The 23,098-nt window shown below is 33.0% G+C and overlaps 5 protein-coding genes across 5 annotated transcripts; 4 read left to right on the forward strand and 1 right to left on the reverse strand.

The window, feature by feature from the left end:
- The first annotated feature begins 66 nt into the window (after positions 1-66).
- Positions 67-3,604, forward strand: LOC106718587 (cyclin-dependent kinase 1). Its single transcript, XM_014512733.2, has 7 exons — positions 67-464; positions 602-746; positions 1,190-1,324; positions 2,147-2,256; positions 2,416-2,529; positions 2,657-2,759; positions 3,116-3,604. Exons 1-7 carry the CDS (start codon positions 316-318, stop codon positions 3,314-3,316), a joined length of 957 nt encoding a protein of 318 aa, XP_014368219.1. The 5' UTR covers positions 67-315; the 3' UTR covers positions 3,317-3,604.
- Positions 3,605-6,933: 3,329 nt separating this feature from the next.
- On the reverse strand, positions 6,934-16,582 carry LOC106718583 (zinc finger protein 271). Its single transcript, XM_045683329.1, has 14 exons — positions 16,448-16,582; positions 15,455-15,607; positions 14,540-14,707; positions 13,813-14,055; positions 13,281-13,556; positions 11,329-11,518; positions 10,923-11,100; positions 10,160-10,353; positions 9,310-9,596; positions 8,675-9,010; positions 8,156-8,233; positions 7,995-8,057; positions 7,838-7,921; positions 6,934-7,380 (listed from the first exon to the last, which is right to left on the reverse strand). The coding sequence occupies exons 1-14, from the start codon at positions 16,580-16,582 to the stop codon at positions 7,261-7,263; spliced, it is 2,505 nt and encodes an 834-aa protein (XP_045539285.1). The 3' UTR covers positions 6,934-7,260.
- LOC123722179 (dnaJ homolog subfamily B member 13-like) lies at positions 11,935-13,041 on the forward strand. Its single transcript, XM_045683087.1, has one exon. The coding sequence runs from the start codon at positions 11,935-11,937 to the stop codon at positions 12,943-12,945; it is 1,011 nt and encodes a 336-aa protein (XP_045539043.1). The 3' UTR covers positions 12,946-13,041.
- A 1,087-nt stretch (positions 16,583-17,669) lies between the features above and the next one.
- Positions 17,670-19,045, forward strand: LOC106718597 (solute carrier family 35 member G1). Its single transcript, XM_014512743.2, has 2 exons — positions 17,670-17,803; positions 17,873-19,045. The coding sequence occupies exon 2, from the start codon at positions 17,889-17,891 to the stop codon at positions 18,915-18,917; it is 1,029 nt and encodes a 342-aa protein (XP_014368229.1). The 5' UTR covers positions 17,670-17,803; positions 17,873-17,888; the 3' UTR covers positions 18,918-19,045.
- A 2,100-nt stretch (positions 19,046-21,145) lies between these two features.
- On the forward strand, positions 21,146-22,935 carry LOC106718598 (mediator of RNA polymerase II transcription subunit 21). Its single transcript, XM_045683253.1, has 3 exons — positions 21,146-21,310; positions 21,383-21,661; positions 22,182-22,935. Exons 1-3 carry the CDS (start codon positions 21,269-21,271, stop codon positions 22,305-22,307), a joined length of 447 nt encoding a protein of 148 aa, XP_045539209.1. The 5' UTR covers positions 21,146-21,268; the 3' UTR covers positions 22,308-22,935.
- The last annotated feature ends 163 nt before the right edge of the window (positions 22,936-23,098 follow it).

Raw genomic sequence — 23,098 nt, forward strand, 5'->3', positions numbered from 1 at the left:
AAATTTAAACAATAAACAAACGCCACTTATGTCATATTATGGCAATGTTATGATACAACGTATCCTTCGAAAAATTTGAAAACTTTTCGTTTGAAAGTCGTTATAAGCTGTGATAGTGGCATAAACGTTATTCACTATAAATATTTACTAGATTTAATGAAAGTTATCCGTTAAATGCATTTCATCAACACTAAAGTTAATGTAGTGGCTACATTATCTTTGCTTACACTATCGAAAAATTGGTCGCGGTAACAAAACCTCAGTGCATCGTTTACCGCATCTTGTAGAAAAACTAGCAAAATTGCACATTACAAGATGGATGATTTCCTAAAAATTGAAAAAATAGGTGAAGGTACTTACGGTGTAGTGTATAAAGGAAAAAATAAGATTACGGGTCAGTTTGTGGCTATGAAAAAAATACGACTCGAGTCTGATGATGAAGGCGTTCCTTCAACGGCTATCAGGTGCGTGACAGTTACATTTGTTTTTAATTTCATTTACGCTAATATGTTTTTTCTAACACAGATTTATCCTTATATTTCTAATATTAAAATACTAAAACATAACCTTAAATCTTGCAACGTTTTTCTTTATGTTTTAGAGAAATTTCTTTATTGAAGGAGCTCAATCACCCTAATATAGTAAAATTAGAAGATGTTCTTATGGAGGAATCCCGTCTCTATCTTATCTTTGAGTTTCTCGCTATGGACTTGAAGAAATATATGGATTCACTTGGCTCAGGAAAAGTATGTACAAAATTATACTATGTATATGAAAACATAATTCAGTTATTGTTTATTTTATTTTCTAGTGATATTCTATAGAGCAATTTAAATACGAATTTCATATATGCTTATATAAGATGCTTATTCTGCAATTATTTACTATCCATATTGGTGAGGCTTATTTACATTAATTCCAATTAGAATAGATAAATCATTAGGCTATTCTGCAGCTCTATACCTAAGAATGAAGTCTATATAGAGCTAATAAATAATTAGTTCTACCATCCCGTCTGCACCCTTGTTTTGGCAGTATTTTTTGAGGAAGGGTGAGGTATGGGTGTGGTTGTGGTGTGTCTGGACACCACTACTCCTAGCATACTGCCAATATCTAAAATTGTGTGCTACCACTTCTGTAAATGTTGTTAAAACTTAAGGTATAAAATAAGTTATTACTATGATTCCAGTTCATGGATCCAGCGGTTGTGAAGAGCTACTTGTTTCAAATCAACAATGCAATCCTGTATTGCCATCAGCGCCGTATCCTACACAGAGATCTAAAACCTCAGAATTTATTAATTGATAAGACTGGTATTATTAAGGTTAGTTTTCCTTGGAATATTCTCCGTATTCATATAACTTGCTTTAACATATTGATACCCTAGGACAGGGATTGCGAACCTTTTCATTAAATGTACCATTTTTCATTAATTCCTTAATTATTAATTCATAATCATCAATCATTAATTCATAAAAGAAACTTTTAATGAAGTCATAGTTGTACCATCAAATAATTTTGTTTTTGTTATTATTGGGAATTTTTATGGCATAAGAATCACTCACGTTTGCACATTTATTGATCAGTGATATTCCCGAAATATATTGTTGTTTGCCATTGGTTCACCATCCCTAAACTAAGACACTAATGGTTCTTCAATTTTGATAGTTGTGAATATTTGAATGTGCTAGATAAGTAGGAGAGTTCCATTGACATTAGTAAAACTATTTTCGTGATGATATAATCTTACTAATGTTATAAATGCAATTGTTTGGATATATGGATGGATGTATGTTTGTTTGAAGGTATCTCCGGAATGGCTCAACATATCTTGATGAAATTTGGCATACATTTAGAACATAGTCTGGACAGTAGACATAGGCTACTTTTTTTTTTAATTCACAAAAACAGCTAGTTAAACCAATACATTCAATAACAATATTTTCTGTACAAATTATTAAATTGGTCACACACTTATTAAGATTACTTACTTCCGCTGGTGCAGTGACCCTAAGTGGGTCTTGACCTCCAATACAAGAGATTGTCAAAGTCGCTTAACTTTATTAAGATTGCATTTTCAATTTACTAATCAAGTCTTAGTGAATACATAATTATTTGAATAGTAATGAGAGATTAAATATTGCAGGTAGCAGATTTTGGTCTGGGCCGAGCATTTGGTGTGCCGGTGAGAGTGTACACACATGAAGTTGTCACACTATGGTATAGAGCTCCGGAAGTATTGCTGGGCAGTTTGAGGTATACCTACAATAATATTATACTTAAGTTTTACCTTTGATAGTTTATACCAAGTCATTTTTTGAATGAATGAAATTTCTTTTACTTTTACAACAATAGGATAAACATGTTGCAATAATTATGATATTATGTATGGGAAAAAAACCTTGTGTTTTCCAGATATTCATGTCCAATTGACATGTGGGCAGTCGGCTGCATCTTCTCGGAGATGTCTTCTAAAAAGCCATTGTTCCAAGGCGATTCGGAAATTGATCAACTTTTCCGCATTTTCAGGTAATAAATAACAAAACTTTTTTTTTTCTTTATTTTTTAGTACTAATTTAAACATTTTTGTATGTCATGAATGATTTTTTAATCTGTCTTATATTTGGATATGTGATTTATGGTTGTTTGTTAACAGAATGCTGCGCACACCAACAGAGGAGATCTGGCCCGGGGTGACAGCTATGCCTGATTATAAACCCACATTCCCTAATTGGAATACATTTAACCTACACAATCATGTAAGACTGAAAACCTTATTTAAAATTGATTGTTGGAAAACCTAGAACTAGTTTATACCTCACCAGAACTTTGCATTCTTTGAATCTTTTGAATGATACAAGGTATTTCTCGAACTCCTCTGCCATCTCATCCACTGTTGATTTAAGGCAGGCAGTGCATCTGCAATTGGGGTTGTCTATGGGCAACGAACCCTTTGCTATTTCAGTGAATTTAGATGGTTGCTTGCTCCTTTGCCACCTTTTAAATAAATAATAAAGTTTGACAATTAAAACAAAATAAGCCTTTAAGATAAAGTTACGGAGAGATGTTCTTGTCGCATACCAGTTAGGTACTCAATCTCAACATTGAATTCCAGGTGCAAAATCTAGATGAAACCGGCATGGATTTACTGCAGAAGATGCTAATCTACGACCCGATGCGTCGCATCTCTGCCAAGGATGCTCGAAGACATCGCTACTTCAGGGATGTTGTCATCCCGCCTGGCCTTGCTGTGCACAAGGCCTATATACGATACTCTCCCGAATATAACGAAACAGATAACGCGCAAAGTGTATAATATCTTAAATTCAGTGCCGTGATTTATACTTAATACTTGGTGTGATTCAGTTTGGAAAAGTATCAAGAAGGTTCTCAACTTGTGTACCGTAGAAATTTATTGTAATGATATTTGGTCAATACAAATATTGCAGTGGAGTTCTAAGGTTAAATCAACATATCTCAAGTTTAAAGTATCAAGAATGTTTGATGAGTGTAAAAGAATTACGTCACCGAAGTATGCCTTCTGAAACGTTGGTACTTCGTATTCGTAAGTATATTTAGACTATTTCAATATGTAAAATCTTTTTGTGGCTGAAGCGAAGTTATCATATCATGGTTTATGTTGTGAAAATTTGTTTTTGAATGAGTTTTGACTGCAGTGACACATTTTGTTTATAGATAAACATAGGTAACAATATGTGCCAACAAATTTCACGACAGTGGCAACCCTAAAGTATGTTTAGTAAAAACAAATGTAGAAAAACATGGAGAGAACTTTTTATATCCTTTTTTTTATACAAGTATAATAGTTTTTAAAGGTAATTTCGTTAAATGTAATGCCACAACTTCATCAAATACAGGTATCATGTTTTGTGGATGTGTAGTATTTTTAAATCTCCAATATAATTGAATGCATTAATTATAGATAAATTAGGTGCCTTAGTATTAACCAATGACTTAAAATTATAAATGTTTTTTTTTTTTAAATATTCAAAATTATAAATTGTTTTTTATAAATTCAAATCAGCATCTTAATTAATTCATATGTTTATTAAAAACAAACAGGGCATTATTTTTGGTAATTTAAATTTTTGCATAACAAAGTCAGGTGCCAATTATATATTATACTAGCTTTTTCCCGCGACTCCGTCCGCACGGAATAAAAAAAAATAATAGAAAACGGGGTAAAAATTATCCTATGTCCTATTCCTGGTTCTAAGCTACCTGCCCACCAATTTTCAGTCAAATCGATTCAGCCGTTCTTGAGTTATAAATGGTGTAACTAACACGACTTTCTTTTATATATATAGATTAAGAAACGGCTTAACTCACGTTTGATCGTCCGGTGACGGCACCGACTAGTTTCGAACCCATCGGGGGTCCATCTTCAGGGCGAGTGTTTAATCCGAAGACTTCGCGGTCGCGTCGCGTCTCGCACTGACGAGTGAGTCAAACGTGAGTTAAGCCGTTTCTTAATTAATTAATTATGATGTCTCACGAAAGTTTGAACAATTTAATTCTTTTATATATATAGATTTACTTTTACTATATTAAAACTACTTATAAAATATAAAAAAAAACAGCAGTAAAACAATAAAATGATCGTGTAATTACATATTTTCGTATTGTAACATATACTAAATGTAACCAATTTAGGCATTTGTAATTTTAAGTTAACTTTTGGGACTAATTTCTACCAGGAAAATAAAGGTGAATTTTTACAAACTTTATATTTTTTCAAAATATTTTATGTATTTATTAATATTATGTATGAAGCATGTATGTGAACCTGGAGAAGTAAGAGTCCAAGGGACTGAGACATCTTAGGGGGCGTTCATAAAATACGTGAGATGTTTAAGGGGGGGAGGGGGTCGAATCAAATCTCACCTAATATTACGTTGGAGGGAGTGGGGGTCTCGGCAAATATCACGTAATTTTTTTCTGAATGAAGGCAAAAAAAATTGTACTATTTTGGTCCATTTAATCCATATTGTACATGCTTAAATAAAAACACGAAGCAAATTTTCTTTTCTTTTTACAATAATAATCTTACGCGTTTGGTAAGAAACCCACGTTTTGAAAAATCTCACGTGAGATTGGGGGATGGGGAGAGGGGGTTGAATAAAATCTTACATCTTACCAATTTCAGAACCTCCACCCCAGGTTTGAAATTTCAAAAAAACACCTCACGTAATTTATGAACGTCCCCTTATGGAGGTTGTGTGTCTGGACTTGTAAATGACTTGTTTATAAAGATTTCTGCATTTATCCAGGTTTAGCTGTAATTATAATTAGGTTTATTTATAAAAATATGTACGAATATTCCAATTGAAGAAACAAATAAAATTTGAAAATTAAATAATTTTTTTTAATGTTTTAATTGATCTTTATGTTTAAATGTATTTTTCATAATAAATCCTCAATCTATAGAAAATATTACCTTAAACTAAACTTTCCTAAGTTTAATCTATGTACATGAAAATGGGGTGTCTGTATGTAACATCCATATTAAATTTTCATATTCATATGCATGATGTGTTATTTAAAAAAGCAATTTTAAATAATTTTGTCTCTCTGTCCACATTTTTTCAGGTTTATTTCTGAAACGGCTGGACCGATTTGATGGGAAGGAATGGCATCTTAATATATTTGTACACTCTTTTTCTTTTAATTTCATACTAAGTTGCGGTAAACAACCGATACATAAATTACGTACATTAAAAAAAATTGAGGTTAGTATTTTAATCTGGCAACTTCAATTATTTATCTATTATTTGCAATACTTCATTTTCATCTATATTCCTTCATCATCAGCTCACTATACATCCTCACAGAGTGGCTCGGAGCGTACCCCAAGTTAGGGGTAACAGCCATATTTCTTATGTCTTGTAAATGTTCACTGCCAAAATATATATTTGTTTCACTTATTCAAGATGATTGAGACATTTTTTTCAACTAAAATTATGTGCTAGATTAACTATAAGTTAATTTTAGCATATAATCTGTAAATTATGCTTGTTTGTTTACTTTTTTTACTGTTAGTTTCAAACAATGAATTTTAATGTAGTATTTGCTAGTTTTGTTCATGTAATTTAGGTATATTATGTAGTATATAAATCTTGAATAAAACAATTTTTTTATACTTTAAATACAATTTTATTGCTTCCCAGTTTTAAATAATCTAGCTCTAAATAATACAGAGCCTTAAATCTACTTAGCGGGTGAACTTGAGCTGTGCATTGCCCTTCTCCCGCTATACCTAATATTGTGTTCTGCGCAGCTTAAATGTTTAAATAATACAATATTTCTAATGTTTAGTGATAAAATGTAAAAAATTAATTAAATTTATCACAAATATTGTGCAATCTTACAATTAACCGATCTTGTGTGTCCCAAACCTTATTATAGTGTTTATAAAAACAAATTACTTTCTAAACATCGGTGTCCATATTAATATATTGTATTTGTTACTAAAATTACTAAGGCATCAGTAAATATACTATTAATTCTATATTTGCAAAAGTATGAATTAATATATGTACTAATATTAAATGGCTTTACAAGAAAAAAGTTAATATTAAATATAGATTAGTAAATCTTTTACTAGTACTAATAGTATTTAACTACTAGAAAAAAAAATTCTTCAAACTTATTATGCAAAAGTACATTTTCCAATACACAATTAATATAAACACTTAAAAGGATAAATTTAAAAAATTAACAAGAAATTTTAAATAAAAAAAAATACTTTTAAATATACAAAACTTGGCAACTTATTTGCCTAATTCCTGTACAACATATAAACTTAAAAGAAATTGATAGATAACAAACAACTTTGGTTCATTGCTTCAGACCAATTAATAAAAAATGACGGAACAAAAAGAGAAAAGATAATTAAAATAATAAATAAGAATAAGTAATAAAAATGACTCGTCATTTTATCCCCTCTATTGAACATCCGTAATACTAGATCAACTTAACTAGAACTCCGGTCAGACTCACTTGTGTAACTAGTCTCAGAGGTTTAAACAGACGCAGAAGTGTGACTAAGCTCATTAGTGTAATCTGACTCAATTGTTAGATATTCCCACTAGTGTAACTTGACTTAATTGTGTAAATACTCAGTAGTGTAACTTGACTTAACTGTGTAAACACTCAGTACTGTAAACAGTCTTTATTGTGTAATTATTCTCACTAGTGTAACTTGACTCAATTACACAAGCCTCAGTAGTGTAACTAGTATCAGTGATGTATGGAGTAGAGTGCTGGATGTGTGGGCGGCTGCTGCAGTATGATGCGGTGCGCGACGCCGCTCAGCTCTTGCTGACTCAATCCTGATACAGCAACTGTTGCAGGTTGGAGCTGAAACAAAATTATGTTTATAAATTATACAATTTTAAAATACTTTGGTATAATGTAATTAACAGAAAGCCTATTTAACCGTTGAAATAAAAAATTGTCAATTTCTATGGTATGCGTACATCAGAATATATAATTCCAACATTAATAAATAATTTACCTTCTGAAATTAAAACTAACATAAACTAAAAAAAATTAAAAAACATACTTAAAGACCACTATCTTAAATCCTGAGCGTTATTTAATTATTACCCGTTGTGCACCCCGTATATGACGGTATGAGCGATCTCACTTAATATAATAACTTTGTATTTTGTACCCTGTTTAATTTAAATAAATAAAAAAGAACTGTTTTTTACACAAAAGACTTTAGAAAACATTTTATGAGTTTAAAGTTGAAATCACTTGATGTTCAGTTCTTGCCTTAACGAGGCAAAAATATACACGAATATAGTCTCACCTGCAATATATTAGGCAGCATGGTCTGACAGGCAGATGTCGCGACGTGCAGCTGCTGTTGCTGCACTTGCTGCACACCTACTGCCTGCAGAACAGAATAGAAGAATAACAAACTCATTCAAATACTGCAATTATTGAAATGTTTGTATGTAACTTACATGTATTTGTATAGGTTGGTGCTGTGGATGGATTTGTATGGTCTGTACTTGCAGCTGTTGAGGTTGTGGCTTAAATAAAAGAATTCATTAAAAGATTATATTATAAATTAAAAAAAGACTTTCGACATGTTTTGTAAATGGTTTTTAATTTTTTTTATTACCGTATTGACTTGTTGATGAGTTTGCTGCAGCTGCAGGGATTGCACAGAAGATATCACCGGATATGAGTGCTGACCACCCTGAAATTAAATTGCAACTTTAATAATAATCTATATATATATATAAAAGAAAGTCGTGTTAGTTACACTATTTATAACTCAAGAACGGCTGAATCGATTTCACTGAAAATTGGTGGGCAGGTAGCTTAGAACCAGGAAACGGACATAGGATCATTTTTACCCCGTTTTCTATTTTTTATTCCGCGCGGACAGAGTCGCGGGTAAAAGCTAGTAAAATATAAAAGAGACTGAAAGTAGTATAGCTAAAGTGACCACTAATAGTTATTTTTATAAATATTAGATTGCCATTTCAGTAATTTAGGATACAGAAATATTATAATTAAGTGAACATAAGTTTTAAGAAAGAAAAACATTTATTAACCACACATAAAACACATGGCACTAACTTTTGAGTTAAATGGGTTAGAAATACAGAAAGTGCAAAAGATTGTCTTCAGTTACCTGTACACCTGTGACGTGCAGAGGTAGCGCTAGCTGCGGCACACCGCCCACCTGCACCACCTGCTGCTGCAGCTGTTGCTGTGGGATTTGTTGTGATTGTTGCAACTGTTGAGATTGTAGCTGTTGCGATTGCTGCAGTTGTGATTGCAGTTGTTGACTTTGTGCTTGACGCTGTTGGTGATGTTGTTGTTGCTGTTGTTGTTGTTGTTGTTGTTGCTGCTGCTGTTGCTGCTGCTGTTGCTGCTGCTGTTGCTGCTGCTGCTGTTGTTGTTGTTGTTGTTGCTGCTGTTGTTGCTGTTGCTCTTGTAGTAGTTGTTGTTGTTGGTGATGATGTTCCTATTAATTAATTAATTGAATGAATTGAATTAAATTAGGAGGATATTAAGTTAATGCAAAATGCTGCAAAAAGGATAATCAAAATTTTTAAATTATTAAAAACTGTATGTTTCATTTAATATTAATCCAAGTTACTAAATATTTAAAGTGGGCAACTTAAAAAAATCCTAATCATAACTTAAGAAACAGTCAAGAGTATAAGATAATTTTTTTGTGTACTTGTTAGAAAATTAAACATAGATATTTTTGCCTGTATTAATTACTAAAGCAAGAAGTAAACATCAAGGACTACAAGATACCGTCATATGAGACAGCATGTGTTTCTTCAAACTGTGTAGATACATATAAGTCTTCACACAGAGGCCACATTTGAATCTCTTCGGTGAAGGTCCACTAATCTGAACGGGCTGTTCTTGTGGTTGTTGTTGAACTTCTGTTTTTTCTTCAGTAATAGTTATTATATGAGGTGCCTCTTTTTCCCTTTCTTCTTTTTCGGGTTCTGTTGCATTGTTTTCGGTTGATTCACTATCTTGTTTACCCATATGAGTTTTTAAATGTTTCTTGTAAGCACTCGATTCTATGTAACCTGTTAAATATTAATAACTCGGTTATTTGTTGAGTATACATTACATCACATGTGTCTATCTAGAACGTAGGAATCGTTCGTAATCACGTAAAGCTAGAAAGGAGGGAAAGTTCCGAAAAAATTATGAAACAGCACAAGGAGGCTCTCAACCAAGGATATCTCTTATATTTGTTTTCTAACTGATGAAGTAAATTTAAAGAATTAACAACAATTTGTTCTAAAACAACACACATGATTTTAGGTATAGGGGGATGGGGTAATCTGAAACATCACCAAGGAGGGGTAGAAGTCAAAAAGTTGCTGAAAAACATCATGACACCATCTTTAAATAAGACCATATAAATATATGAATCCATAATCACCATCACATGAGTCGTTTTCATCACATAAGTATCCATTCATCTCATTATCAAAATGCATAAAGTGCACAAAATAATCATCTACGGCACTACCAAAACATCTATATAAAAAAAAAAAAAACAATTATCTCAATTTTTTTTATAAAGAATGAGAGACGAGAATATGTTTGAATTATTTCAGCAGTGGGAATCCTTGTTACTAACCCTTTCCACAAGTCTGGCATTGATACTTCCTCTCTCCAGTATGATGTCTCCGATGCACAGCTAAATATGAAGCCGAGCTGAACCTTTGCGAGCACAGTTCACATCCGAAGAGCTTCTCTCCAGTATGTTTGCTGGAATGTATGCGTAGCTCCGTACGAGAGGTGCAACCTTTGAAGCACACGGGACATATGAACCTGGAAATGGTCTCTTAATTACACATTGTCTTGTGTACTTTAAGTGTGTAATATGTAATTTCTATAAAAATAGCCGAGCGAGTGTATTTAAGTATTTTTGCTAAGAATGTACACGAAAATTTTTATTGTTAGCGTACTAACTTAATTAACTTTGGTCGTACGTATACTTATTTATTTCATATCAGTTGTGATGGTATTTCTATAAATTTGGCTATTTACACTCTTTATTGCTGTGAGTTTGCACAGCCGAAATATTTGTACATAAATTTATGTATTTTTTAAAGTGAATAATAGGGACAGTAAGTTTATTCAGAGATTTCTGGAAGTGGTAAACCACGGTTAACTTCTATAACATTAGCTCTAAGTGTACTTTAGTAGTGTAATTACACTTTTATTTAAATTTAACCTAGTGTGTACAAGCTTCACGAACTGTGTAACGTGTAAATTCAGTGTGTGTACTTTTACATTAGCTCCGAGTGTACTTCATTAGTGTAGTTACATATGTGCGTGTAAAAGCTTCACGAAGTGTGTAAAGTGTACTGTCAGTGTGTCAGGTGACGTGTACTCACTTCTTGTTGCCGGTGTGTGTGACCATGTGGTTGTTGCGGGCGGAGGAGGTGGTGAAGCGAGCAGGACACACCTTGCAGCTGTACGGCTTCTCTCCGGTGTGAGTGCGCCGGTGGTAGATCAATGCGGATTGCTGCGCGAACTTACGGTCGCAGTATTGACACTCGTATGGTCTTTCGCCTTTTTTAAAACGGAATAAGGATTGTTTTACTTAATATTAAATAAACCTTTAAAAATTGTAATGATCGGAATTTTAAAACAGTTTTAGTCTAATTCAGCGTAGATAAATAAACCGTAATATATATGGGAAAAAGAGTAACAAAAATATTGTAGTTGTCTCGAGTCTAGAGGATGGGTTAAAGTGTACAATTTTTGAACGTTGGCTGACTAGAATTATTTTTATCTTACCTGTATGTACTCTCATATGAGCTGTAAGTTTGGAAACTTCATAGAATCCTTTATTGCAGACCATGCAGATATGATTCCTGATGCCGCGGTGTTTCTTCATGTGCTGACACAGTGTGGAGTGGCGACGGAATGTCTTGCTGCATTCGGAACACTTTAGTGGTTTTTCACCTGTATGTAGCCTAAAGTGCACCTATAACAATATACTTCAACTAAGTTACCTTAACGTTACGTAACTAAGAACTTAGAACTAAGAACTTATTGTTTTGTGTTCTTTACACAATACTAGCTTTTACCCGCGACTCCGTCCGCGCGGAATAAAAAAAAATTGAAAACGGGGTAAAACTTATCCTATGTCCTTTTCCTGGTTCTAAGCTTCCTGCCCACCAATTTTCAGTCAAATCGATTCAGCCGTTCTTGAGTTATAAATGGTGTAACTAACACAACTTTCTTTTATATATATAGATAGATTTTAATAAATAAAAAAAAAAATACATTGATACGAAATAAATTTGTGTATTAAAAAAGTTACATTTGACAAATTTGTCACGTTGACATTAATCATTTGATTATTTTCGTGTAATTTTATTGAGAAATTAATAATTTAAAATGGGTTTCGATTATTACGGTATATTGGGCGTGAAGCGATCTTGCAAACAACATGAAATAAAAGCTGCGTATCGACGTTTAGCGCTCAAATACAACCCGGAAAGATACTGCGATGATGAAAATATGAAGAAAATATTCGCACTAATAGCTGAAGCTTATGATGTTTTAGTAAACCATAAGAAAAGAGCCATTTATGATCAATATGGTGAAGAGGGTTTGAAGAAAGGAGTCCCCGGTCCAACAGACTATATCCATCCTTATTCATACCACGGTGACCCTTTAAGAACCTTCCACGAATTCTTTGGAACTTCCAACCCTTACGCCGATCTTCTAGATTACTACGAGAAACCACTACCAATATTCGAGTCACCCCTTGGTAGGGGATACAAGGAAAAAGATCCAACCATTATCCGACCTCTTTCTCTATCACTTGAGGAAATATACAAAGGTGGTTTAAAGAAGATGAAAATTCAACGTTTAGTGTTCACGAATGAAACATGTTCTGAACTAAAATTAAAAGAGAAAGTTCTTTCTATACCAATCAAACCAGGGATGTACCCTCATACTGAGATTAAGTTCAAAGAAGAAGGTGATCAAGGTCCTACTAGAATACCAGCTGATGTGATATTCCTTACAGAAGACCGTCCACATGAAACGTACATTAGATCAGGATTAAGCGATTTACTAACGGTTCGTACTATATCATTAAAGGAAGCGTTATGTGGCGTTACGTTCACATTAATGACGTTGGATTCACGAGTTTTGCGCGTCAAAATAACGGATGTTATAACACCTACTTACGAAAAGATAATCGAAGATGAAGGACTACCGTTACCGGCTTGCCCGACTAAAGCTAGAGGTAATTTAATAATACGTTTCCAAATTACGTTCCCGGATTATATATCGAATAGAAGTAAAAAGGCATTTGAAGAAGCTTTCAAAATAAAAGATGAAGATGATGAGAAATTTGAGAAAATGGAATGTGGCGCCTTTAATGCGACTATGACGTGAAATGAAATTTTGATATTTTGAGTTACCTCAATGTTTTACTCTTGATGTTATTTAGCTACTATGATTTATATTTGTTTACATTTTGATTAATATAGATGCCACTCTAAATAGGAATGCAAATTTGACACTATCACTTTCAACCGCGATCTGTTGAAAGATATTAAAAAATAAACATTTCAGCGAATAATTATATGTCGAAATATTTTTTGAATTCGAGAGATATTTAAAAAAATAAATGTTATGTAAAAATATCTGTTTTACTGACTACCTATTTTTTTAATTTGAGAACTCAAAATTACTTAAAAGTACACTGTTTGGAATAAAAAAAAACTCACCTTTAAATCTGTAGGATTATAGAAGCTTTTAGAACAAATGGTGCACATATACGGCCTCTCCCCTCTGTGCCGAGCCAAATGCGACCTTAATGCGTAGCCGCTAAAGAAGCGTTTCTCACAAATAGTACATTGGTGCATTTTCTGTTCGAAGTGAGTTTGTCTATGTCGGTAGAGGAGGGTTTTACTCGGGAATGTTCGCTGACAGACGGAACATGTCGGTTGTTTTGGCGGCCTTTGCTCATGCGTGCGCATATGCATGCGTAACATACCAGGACCCTAGAATAATATAAACATTTATTTTTAGTCGAATACTAGAACTAGGCATCATTTAATGGTAAATGAGGTTGACCCCTTAGGGTAAATTTTCCCACAATTTTGTTTACTACGGGGGACGTTAATTAGACATTAAGGTCTTGATTCCGTACAGTAAAGTCATCCCGACGGACGACCTCCATAAGCGAGAAATTCGTGTTAGAGAGAAAAATATCGCGGTCCTTTGAACTCTTGCTTATTCAAGTTACATTGTATTTACCTTAAATGTCTTCTTACAGACCGGGCACATGGGGGGCTTCTTACAGTTGGCCTTTATCCAGTTAGTATGAGATCGCATATGCATCTTGAGCCATCTGCCGTGCTTGAACTCCTTGTGGCACAGATTGCACACGTGACGGCCAGGAGACACTGATGACGTCACTTGGAATACCACCATTTGCATGTAGTTCTCGTCCATGTTTAGAGCTTCGTCGTCTTTAACTGGTGCTTGTTCGGTTGTTTCCTGTTAAATGAAGATTAATTACCTATCATCGTTATCAGCTCACGTCCCCACTGAGGGGCTCGGAGCCTACCCTAAGTTAGGGGTGACTAGGCCATAGTCAAACTTCGCTGGCTCACTGATTTTACACGTATCTTTGAATTTATTGGCAAGTAAGAGCGTAAGAACGTCGGATAAATGTATATATGTAAATCTAAAATCAAGAAGCACATTGTTACATGGCGGGATTCGAACCCAGAACCTGCTGATTACAAATCAAGTGCTTAACCCCTGAGCTATCAACGCTCCAATATACTAAATAATTACCAATATATTTAATATAATCGTTTAAATGTTATATTAACGTGATGCTCTCTTAAGCAGTGATTTTAAATTTAAAAAAATACTAAGTATACGAGTTTTCTGAAATCTTAGGCGTGGTTTTTTAAAACCGAATCATCTACGAACTAGACAATCTAAGACATTTTATAACATGCTTTTCTTATACCTTGTTGTCTTCAAAATTCGTCTTCTCTACGTTCTCAGTTTTATCACTCTGTGCCTGTTCTGGTGTGTTGGTGAAGAATTCATCCAGCATCTGATTGCTGTTCGGCATTGGCACTTCAATGTACTGGATGAAGGGCTGCTCCGCGCATGTTATACTGATCTTATTCTCCTAAAACATTCATACATGTAAAAATATTTATTCGACTGATAAGTTACCTACCCAAGATACCCACTAGGCTGTGCCTCACCACGGCGTAAGTAAGACACCGCGGCAAAATCTGAGGTGTTGTGGAATAGCTAAGGCGTGGCGGCAAAAGTAAAGGTCTTTGTACATTACACAGACGCATCGTAAATCCTATACTCTTCCAACTAGAGCTATCGATTCGGTACTAACTAGACGTCAACTAGACGATCAATGCGTTGGTAGCGTTGTCAACATGTGTAAAGTGCGTTGACAACTAGCACGATTACAACCAGATCTATCAGTCTTTATTTGAACCGAAGGCCAGACAAGACCGCGTTGCCCGCTAGCATTGTCGACTCGTGCTAATCGTCGAGAACGAGGGGAAATCGAGTCGGCGATATGTGAAAAATGCGTGGACCACACGTCGTATTCTTCCAACTCACAATTTGACAAATTCACTCTTAAGTCCTAAGTATTACCAAAAAACTTCTATTTCAATGTCATATTGTGTTGAATTTGAGTGGACTTGGCGTTTAGTCAGTGTGATGTGCCTAGATCTAAAAGAACAAAGATGGAGCGAGATGAAAATATCGTTTTTGGTAACAAATTTTCATCTCCAGCTCGCTTTATCACCGACGACTAATGGGTTAACTAGTCATTCATGTGTGAACATCATTTTTGCGTTTAGTTTACGTGTTTTTTGTATAAGTATCATAACTAAAATATACTTACATTTTTCTTGAGAGTCTCTTCCGCTACCCACTTTAACTGATCACGTATTGTGGCGTCATTTCTCTCCACCATCTCCTTGAAGGCATGGCATCTGGATATTTGATGCACACACTGGAGACATAGTTGGGATGGTAAACCATCGCCAACTGCCACCTGGAAAATAAAAAGAAATTTGTTTTATTCCTAAAACTCACAACCAAAGTTGTAGTGTTAACTGGATAGACATGTAACTGCATTTTTATTAAGTTGGTCGTTAAAAGTTACGAAAAAATTATAAGAAATAATATTTAAAAATAAGACCAGTAAAATATATACTTCATACTAATATTATAAATGCGAATGAGCGATGCGAGGATGTTTGTTTGAAGGTATCTCTGAAATGGCTCAACGGATCTTGACGAAATTCGGCACAGATGTAGAACATAGTCTGGAAGAACAAATACGCTACTTATTTTACGGAGTCGCAGGCGACAGCTAGTTGATATATATGTTTAATTGAAGTAATTTTTGGTTTATAAATGTCATCTTACAAACTTATACAACAATCGTGAAGGTATTTTAATCATCTAAATTTGTCCAGTCGTTTAGGCATGCGCGCGAAAATAAGTCTTTTTGGAACAAGGAGTTAAAATGAACCAAATAAAAGTGTTATTATTTATTAATATTATAAAAAAATATATATCCATTAAAATTAAATTCGTAGCTTCGATATAAAATTCGTAAACCATAAATTTGAAGCTAAAAAAATCTTCGTATTCAACTTTTGATACGAACTTATTTTAAGAGAAAAGGATAGCCAGACATTTCTCAATTAAATTCCGAGAATACGCAAGATCCCCAGAATCCTAAAATTGGTCTGCCATCCGATGACTTGTAAACAAAGATGGTGCGATAGGAATACGTCCGTCGTTGTTAAACGGGATACGATCTATAGCGAGTGCGACAAAGACAATATATTTTTCAAAAATATCAAAATGTTATATGTCATCTCACCTGCACATTGGATATTCCCATTAACATTGTCGCAGTAAGTTGTTCAAATAAAGGTCTCATATCCTTTTTTATTTGCAAACAAGCTCTACACACTTTTTCTAGGTTCAAAAGCCCTGATTTATTCACAGCAGCCATTTTGAGGTGCAGCTATCGACTTGTATTCGTCCTTGTTATACAATTTTATTTTATTTACACTCACAAATCAATTTTATAATAAGTTTAAGCTATATCACACACATTTACAAAAAATAACTTATTTCCTATTAATGTATTCAATTTTCTACTAAATACAAAAGATAAAACCACGCAAATATGTCACGGAGCTCACGAACGTATAGTAGATGACTACAAATGAGGGAGATAGATATATCCAGGTACAAGTACATGATTGTTGAGTAATATAGGTGGGGATAGTTACATGCGTTTTCTTAAAACCATTGTAAATTGTAAACATAAGAAAAAGTGTTTTTAATGAAAACAAATCAAAAATTTGTTAACGAAAACTTAAAAACAAGAAAAAAATAAATACTCAGCTAAGTAATACAGTTTTGCGTAATGGTTGTGGCATCAGATATACTTTTCTCCCTCTTTTAAATAGAAGTCCATATGGGTAAAAGAGATAGATATCGTAGATTTCTGTGTTCTGATTTCATACGTGAATTTGTCACGTTCTAAATCCATGCATCAAATCGATTTATTTTCTTTAAATTTAAATTAAATATATTAACTACTAAAAATGTAGAATATAATTCCATTTTCAACATATAGCCGGCTTGAAAACAAATAAGTACATAAAAATACAATCGTTATGAACAACGATCGAAAGTTTTGAAGTGGTAAATCTGTCTCTTTCTTTCCTCAACAATTTCCTTTTGACTAGATAAGGATAGTTGCTGCGACCTTTTACTTCAATTTTAGTCACTATAACTCTATGCCACAAACTGATTTTTTTTTCAATACAACTGTAAAAAAAAATTTTAATTACATTCTATCATTATAAAAAATTAAATGATTAACAGATATTCAAAACAAGATGAATATTCATAGTTCATATCGACACCGACTTACAGATCCGATATAAATTTTTTTCTGCACGACTCGACGACACATATTCTGTGTCACGGACGAGCCATTCGATTCAAATCGAATAATCGATGTGACCAATGACCAATCGTTCTTGTGTTGTCACTTGTCATAGTCATTTTCCTTTTGTACGAAAATCTTATAGAAAATTTCATTTTGAATTACGATATACGAATTTATACAATATCGGAAAATGTATTAAAGCACTACAATTATTTTGGTATTGCTTTAAAAATTAAAAAAGTGATTAAAAATAATTAACTTTGAACAACGGTAAATATTATTAACTCATAAATATCGTTAGTCTTATATTGTCGAGAAATACATTGGGTGCGGTTTCAGGTGAATTATTTTCAACATGCCTGAGCATTTGGAACTTCAACAATTGGTTGATATATCAGCAGGCAGCGGAGATGAAACCCTTCCGAACCTTCTGGAGAATAAACGCCCACTGATCAAGAGATGCCCTTATCTTGGATTACTACTTGCGACACTATCCTCGTTGTTCTTTTCATTATGCTCCGTTATAGTCAAAAGTCTGGTAAATATAGATCCCTTGCAACTAGCTATGTTTCGTTTCATAGGTGTATTATTACCAACAATTCCGATAGTCATATATACGGAACAACCAGTATTTCCTGAAGGTAAACGTTTGTTACTCGCTTTACGTTCTGTGGTGGGTACAGTCGGCCTGATGTTAAGTTTCTATGCATTCCGACATATGCCACTTGCCGATGCATCTGTTATTGTATTTTCAGTCCCAGTTTTTGTTGCATTATTTGCTCGCGTATTTTTAAAAGAGCCATGTGGTATATGGAATACTATATCCATAATATTAACACTTATTGGCGTGATACTGATAACACAGCCACCGATATTCTTTGGCAATGAAAAACCCGAGCATTACAGTAGTCTATTTGGTGCTGTAGCAGCATTCATGTCTACAATATTTGGAGCTAATGCATATGTTCTTTTGCGTGTTCTCAAAGGATTGCACTTCTCTGTGATAATGACTAATTTTGGGGGTTATGCTTTATGCCAAACACTATTTTATTCTATCATCTTTGGCATTTTGTGTATGCCAAGTTGTGGAACGGAGAGATTTCTTGTTGTTTGCCTTGCTATTTTCAGTTACTTGGGACAAATTTTACTTACAATGTCTTTACAAATGGAACAAGCTGGTCCTGTAGCTATAGCCCGATCTGCGGATATTGTATTTGCATTCCTTTGGCAGATTATGTTCTATAATGAGATTCCTAGTAGATATTCAATTCTAGGAGCTATTCTTGTATTGAGTTCAGTTATGTTAGTAGGACTTCGGAAATGGGCTCTTGGGTTACCTGCAGATTCCCAACTGAGGAAAAAGCTTGGTGTTTTAGCACAATAAGTACTTAATTTCATTTCAACATAACACTTTTGAGGGTATAAAATATCCTTTATTTATAAGAATCATTAAAGTTATCCATACATAGTCATACAACTAGTCATAAAATATTTAATTTCTAGTCATTTTCCAAAGACCTTTAGTACATAATATTGATGTAACTAAAGCAATTTATATAGATTATTTTTAAGTTGTTACATTTTAAAAAAAAACATTATCCAAAGGTTTCAAGTAAATTTCCTTATGAAAGTTTGTATCCATTAAGGTATATAAAATATTACACATACTCATTATTTAAGGGGTATATAAGTGTAACAAATACAATAATTATTATAATAATTCGTAATAATATTTTCACCCTAAAAGACTGTTAATTAGGTCCACTCCTAACATTGTGTTGTGCGCTTTTGCCTTTATCACTTGCATATCTTGTTCCTTATGGCTTTAATTCACAATTATGTTGATCCATTTACAAAATTAAATTATTGTTAATTAAATTATTCTAGCAGTTCTTAAATATAACGTACTTAATAAATTATTAGTTTAGTAGAAATTACTAGTTTATATATTTTTTAAATAAATTTTAATAGACATGAATGTGATTGGATATATGTCTCATTTTTAATTAACTTTTTTTTTACTTTTATGAGTACATAATTTATTTTTACTGCCAATTTTTATATTTACTGAAAAATACACAAATTATGCACAAATTTACTTGTCCTCTGTTAAGTTCAAGATATGTGCTATTTCCTTACACTTCACATATCATTATTATTACTATTTTTAATGACATATGGAATAATGTTGAATTTTGTGTCTGCCATTTTTATAATTATTTTTTATGCCATCCATATTAATTCTTATACAATTAAAGCTGTAATAGTAAGTTAAAGAATATATAATATTTTATAATTATTATAAAGAGAAATGATCTGATGGTTCGTGAGTTTCGGATCAAATAAAAAAAAACTACTTATCAGCACACTTTTTTATTTTATGATCCTAGGCAATTTTTCCTTTTTATGTCAAATTGCGATTGGATTCTAGTGTTATATTTAATTATTACTATTCTATCTAGTGATGATAATAATCAAATAATGTTTTACAAAATGTACTCAGATGATTTTTTGACATTTACTGGTTTGTAAAAATTGAAATGTTTATTTATTTTATAACATACCAGAAATTATACTTAAGCCAATTTCACTTTATGCGTAGATAAAAAGAAAATTCTTTTACTGTTGTCCTTTGACAGCTTTGAAAATCAGAATTTGTAAAATTGTTAGCCGTCATATACATGTTAGATACCGCTGTTCTGTTTGTATGCTGTGTACATAAAATATGTATGAAATGTAAAATTTAATGGATTGTGATATTTTTACGTTTAGTGTTGTCAATATGTAAGTATACTGCTTATTAAAATAAAAATATGTATTAAAGACGTTTTTATTTCATCTTTACCAATTTAATAAATTCTAAAATAGTAGTCGTTTTAGTTTAGCACACCTGTATAAACGATGAGAACTTTTCTTGTGACCGACTATCAACTGTTTACCTGAAAAGGCTATTTACATTTTCACCGGGCGTGAGGTGGCTGGTAGTAGGTAGGGCATTTAGCCTAAACCTCGTTAGGGCGATGAGAAAAATCTTCGATTTATTAAATACCTAAAAGATTTGTCTCTTAACATTAATAATACCAATGAGATTAGGATTATCTGTAAAAGTGACAGTTGGTCATAAAAAGTCAGTTGCCCTAAGGTGTAGGTAGAGATTAAGGATTTCCATTTGCCATGATCCTGTCCCGGCTCCTGGCACACTTTTCTTACTCGTAGGTTGCGGGTACAGAGGTACAGCTTTTATCACCATTCTTTAGAGTGGCGAAAGGGTTATTGTGAGATTGTAATTACTTCTACAATTTTCTTACAAGATGATATTATATGCTTATATTTAGGAATTTCTGAAACCAAACTAAAGAGTTAACTCGAGCAGACTTTGAAACATTATTCGCTGACTGCAAGATTTTATGATTTCACCCTAAACTTACTTTTATCATTCTACATATCTTAATTTTTCATATTAAACTAAAGGTGCATTAAATTATTATTTACATTGGAAGTGAGTATAACAGACCAATTATTTTTAGATTGTCTACAAATTATAGTCTTTGATTTCAAATGTCATTGTCAAAGTCATCACTTGTCAATTTTGAAATAAAAATTTGACAAATTGTATTTTTCCACGGAGTTATATTCTGTATCTATTTATTTTTCAAAGATTTCTAAGGCTAGGAAAGAAGCTACCTTATTGCAGTATTATTTCAATATAAGTTCAGAAAGAAATAAACTTTAACAATGGCGGATCGTCTCACACAATTACAAGATACTATAAATCAGGTAACGCCTCAACTTAAAACAAGCTATTTAAATGTAAAATTGTGAATGCTAAACAATTTAAATTCTTTGCAGCAAGCTGAACATTTCTGCAACAGTATTGGTATACTTCAGCAGTTTTCAACACCAAGTAAATTCCCCGGTTTCGACCGCAGTGGATCCCAAACGCCACAGCAACAGCAAAATCAAGAAGACTATGCTATGCTCTTTGCCACGTTAATTTCTCGATGTGCAAAAGACATTGACACACTTATAGAGTCATTGCCAAGTGAAGAGAGCTCCACTGAACTTCAAGTGCAAAGTTTGAGGAGATTAGAAGCGGAAAATAAAGAGGCAGCAGAACAGTTGGAAGAGGTTAACAATCTAAATTTTACAGTAGTCTATGCAGATTTTTTGGCACATTGTTTTCTTAAGAACCAGTATTATTCTTTTTATTTTATTCTATATTCAATTTCAATCTTAACATAATGTTTAGAAACCTTCTAACAGTTTTTTACATAAACTAATATTATAAAGAGAAAAGATTTGATTGTTGGTTTATTTGCATAGGAATAGGCTCTGAAACTACTGAACCAATTTGAAACATTCTTTCACTTTTGGAAAGCTACTCAGTCCCTATATTTATTTCTGGATTTATATATCTACATAGATGGAGGCGCTGTAACTGCTAGTAATTTATAAATTTTCTTAAAGTGCTTTTTTTTATAACTTGGCTATGATAATGACAACACTTTTATGCTTCATCAATCTGTCTCCATCTTCAGTTCTTCTTTAAAGATCTTACTTACAATCTGACTAGTTTAAACTAAGCATTTATTTATTATATATAGCATATGTATACATATATTTAATGAGTTGTTCCTAAACATTACAGGTTGTGCGTCAAGGAGAAATACTACTGGAGAAGATACAAGGAGCTCTTAGTGATATTGCTCAGTGTCAACTTGATATGCAGAACCCAGCATTAATCCTCAATAAAGATGTGAAACCTCAGTTATAGGGTTCATGGAAGTACGGTGGTAACCGTAGACCATAAAAAGACTGTTTTAGAGATACTCAATGATTGAGACTTCATTATTTCAATGTACAGTGCTATTAATTAGACCAAATTCAATAATTGAAAGTGTGGTTTCGTATATGGAATGTTGTATTCTTTTTTCTGTCTATTTAAATTATTATTTTAAGAAAAAAAATCTGTTTTGTAACTAGCCAGTTTGGTATAGTGCAACAAATTTATTTGGCCCAATGGGCAAAAGTGAAATAAAATACCAGCCTTACCTTTTGTTACATAATCCAGTTTATATGTCTATGAAGTGTAGTTTTTGACAGTACTAACCATGATTACAGCTGTTCTTTCAGAAAAGCAGATAAGTTTCTAGTACTAAAGATGTATAGATTAAGCATATTTCTTAGTGTTTTTATTGTAGTAAATAGAGTGAATTCAAATGTTAAAGATTGGCAACACAGTATTTGGGGATTTCTATGAGCGCTGATGATAATTTTAGTGTTCCCGCTATTTGCCACCTTATAGAAAAAATACTATGTTGTGCAAATGAGATCTCCGGATATCTATTTTTTTTTAAGTTTCGTAGATAATGTTTCGTTTAGGTCTTGTTATTGGTGGTTAAAAATAGACAGAGTATTAAAGTAACTACAGTGAAACTTGGTTAAGTGGGACCTGGATAAGTGAGAAACCTCCATAACTGGAACTCATGCTGAGGTCCCAACACTTTGGCACTGAATTACCTCTGTTAGTGGGACGAGGTAAACCTCTATATCTGGGATTTGTTC

Source organism: Papilio machaon, chromosome 21 (assembly GCF_912999745.1).
Source record: "Papilio machaon chromosome 21, ilPapMach1.1, whole genome shotgun sequence".
In the NCBI taxonomy this organism is placed as follows: Eukaryota; Metazoa; Arthropoda; class Insecta; order Lepidoptera; family Papilionidae; genus Papilio; species Papilio machaon.

Bases quoted from the DNA above. Each gene is read 5' to 3' on its own strand.
- LOC106718587 (XM_014512733.2), top strand. From the start codon at position 316: ATGGATGATTTCCTAAAAATTGAAAAAATAGGTGAAGGTACTTACGGT. The intron at 1,325-2,146 runs GTTAGTTTTCCT...TAAATATTGCAG, and splicing joins ATAAGACTGGTATTATTAAG to GTAGCAGATTTTGGTCTGGG. The intron at 2,257-2,415 runs GTATACCTACAA...TGTGTTTTCCAG, and splicing joins GTATTGCTGGGCAGTTTGAG to ATATTCATGTCCAATTGACA.
- LOC123722179 (XM_045683087.1), top strand. From the start codon at position 11,935: ATGGGTTTCGATTATTACGGTATATTGGGCGTGAAGCGATCTTGCAAA.
- LOC106718597 (XM_014512743.2), top strand. From the start codon at position 17,889: ATGCCTGAGCATTTGGAACTTCAACAATTGGTTGATATATCAGCAGGC.
- LOC106718598 (XM_045683253.1), top strand. From the start codon at position 21,269: ATGGCGGATCGTCTCACACAATTACAAGATACTATAAATCAG. The intron at 21,311-21,382 runs GTAACGCCTCAA...AATTCTTTGCAG, and splicing joins TACAAGATACTATAAATCAG to CAAGCTGAACATTTCTGCAA. The intron at 21,662-22,181 runs GTTAACAATCTA...TAAACATTACAG, and splicing joins CAGCAGAACAGTTGGAAGAG to GTTGTGCGTCAAGGAGAAAT.
- LOC106718583 (XM_045683329.1), bottom strand. From the start codon at position 16,582: ATGGCTGCTGTGAATAAATCAGGGCTTTTGAACCTAGAAAAAGTGTGT. The intron at 11,519-13,280 runs GTGAGTTTTTTT...ATATTGTTATAG, and splicing joins ATAATCCTACAGATTTAAAG to GTGCACTTTAGGCTACATAC. The intron at 7,381-7,837 runs GTGAGACTATAT...ATTTTGTTTCAG, and splicing joins TGCTGCCTAATATATTGCAG to CTCCAACCTGCAACAGTTGC.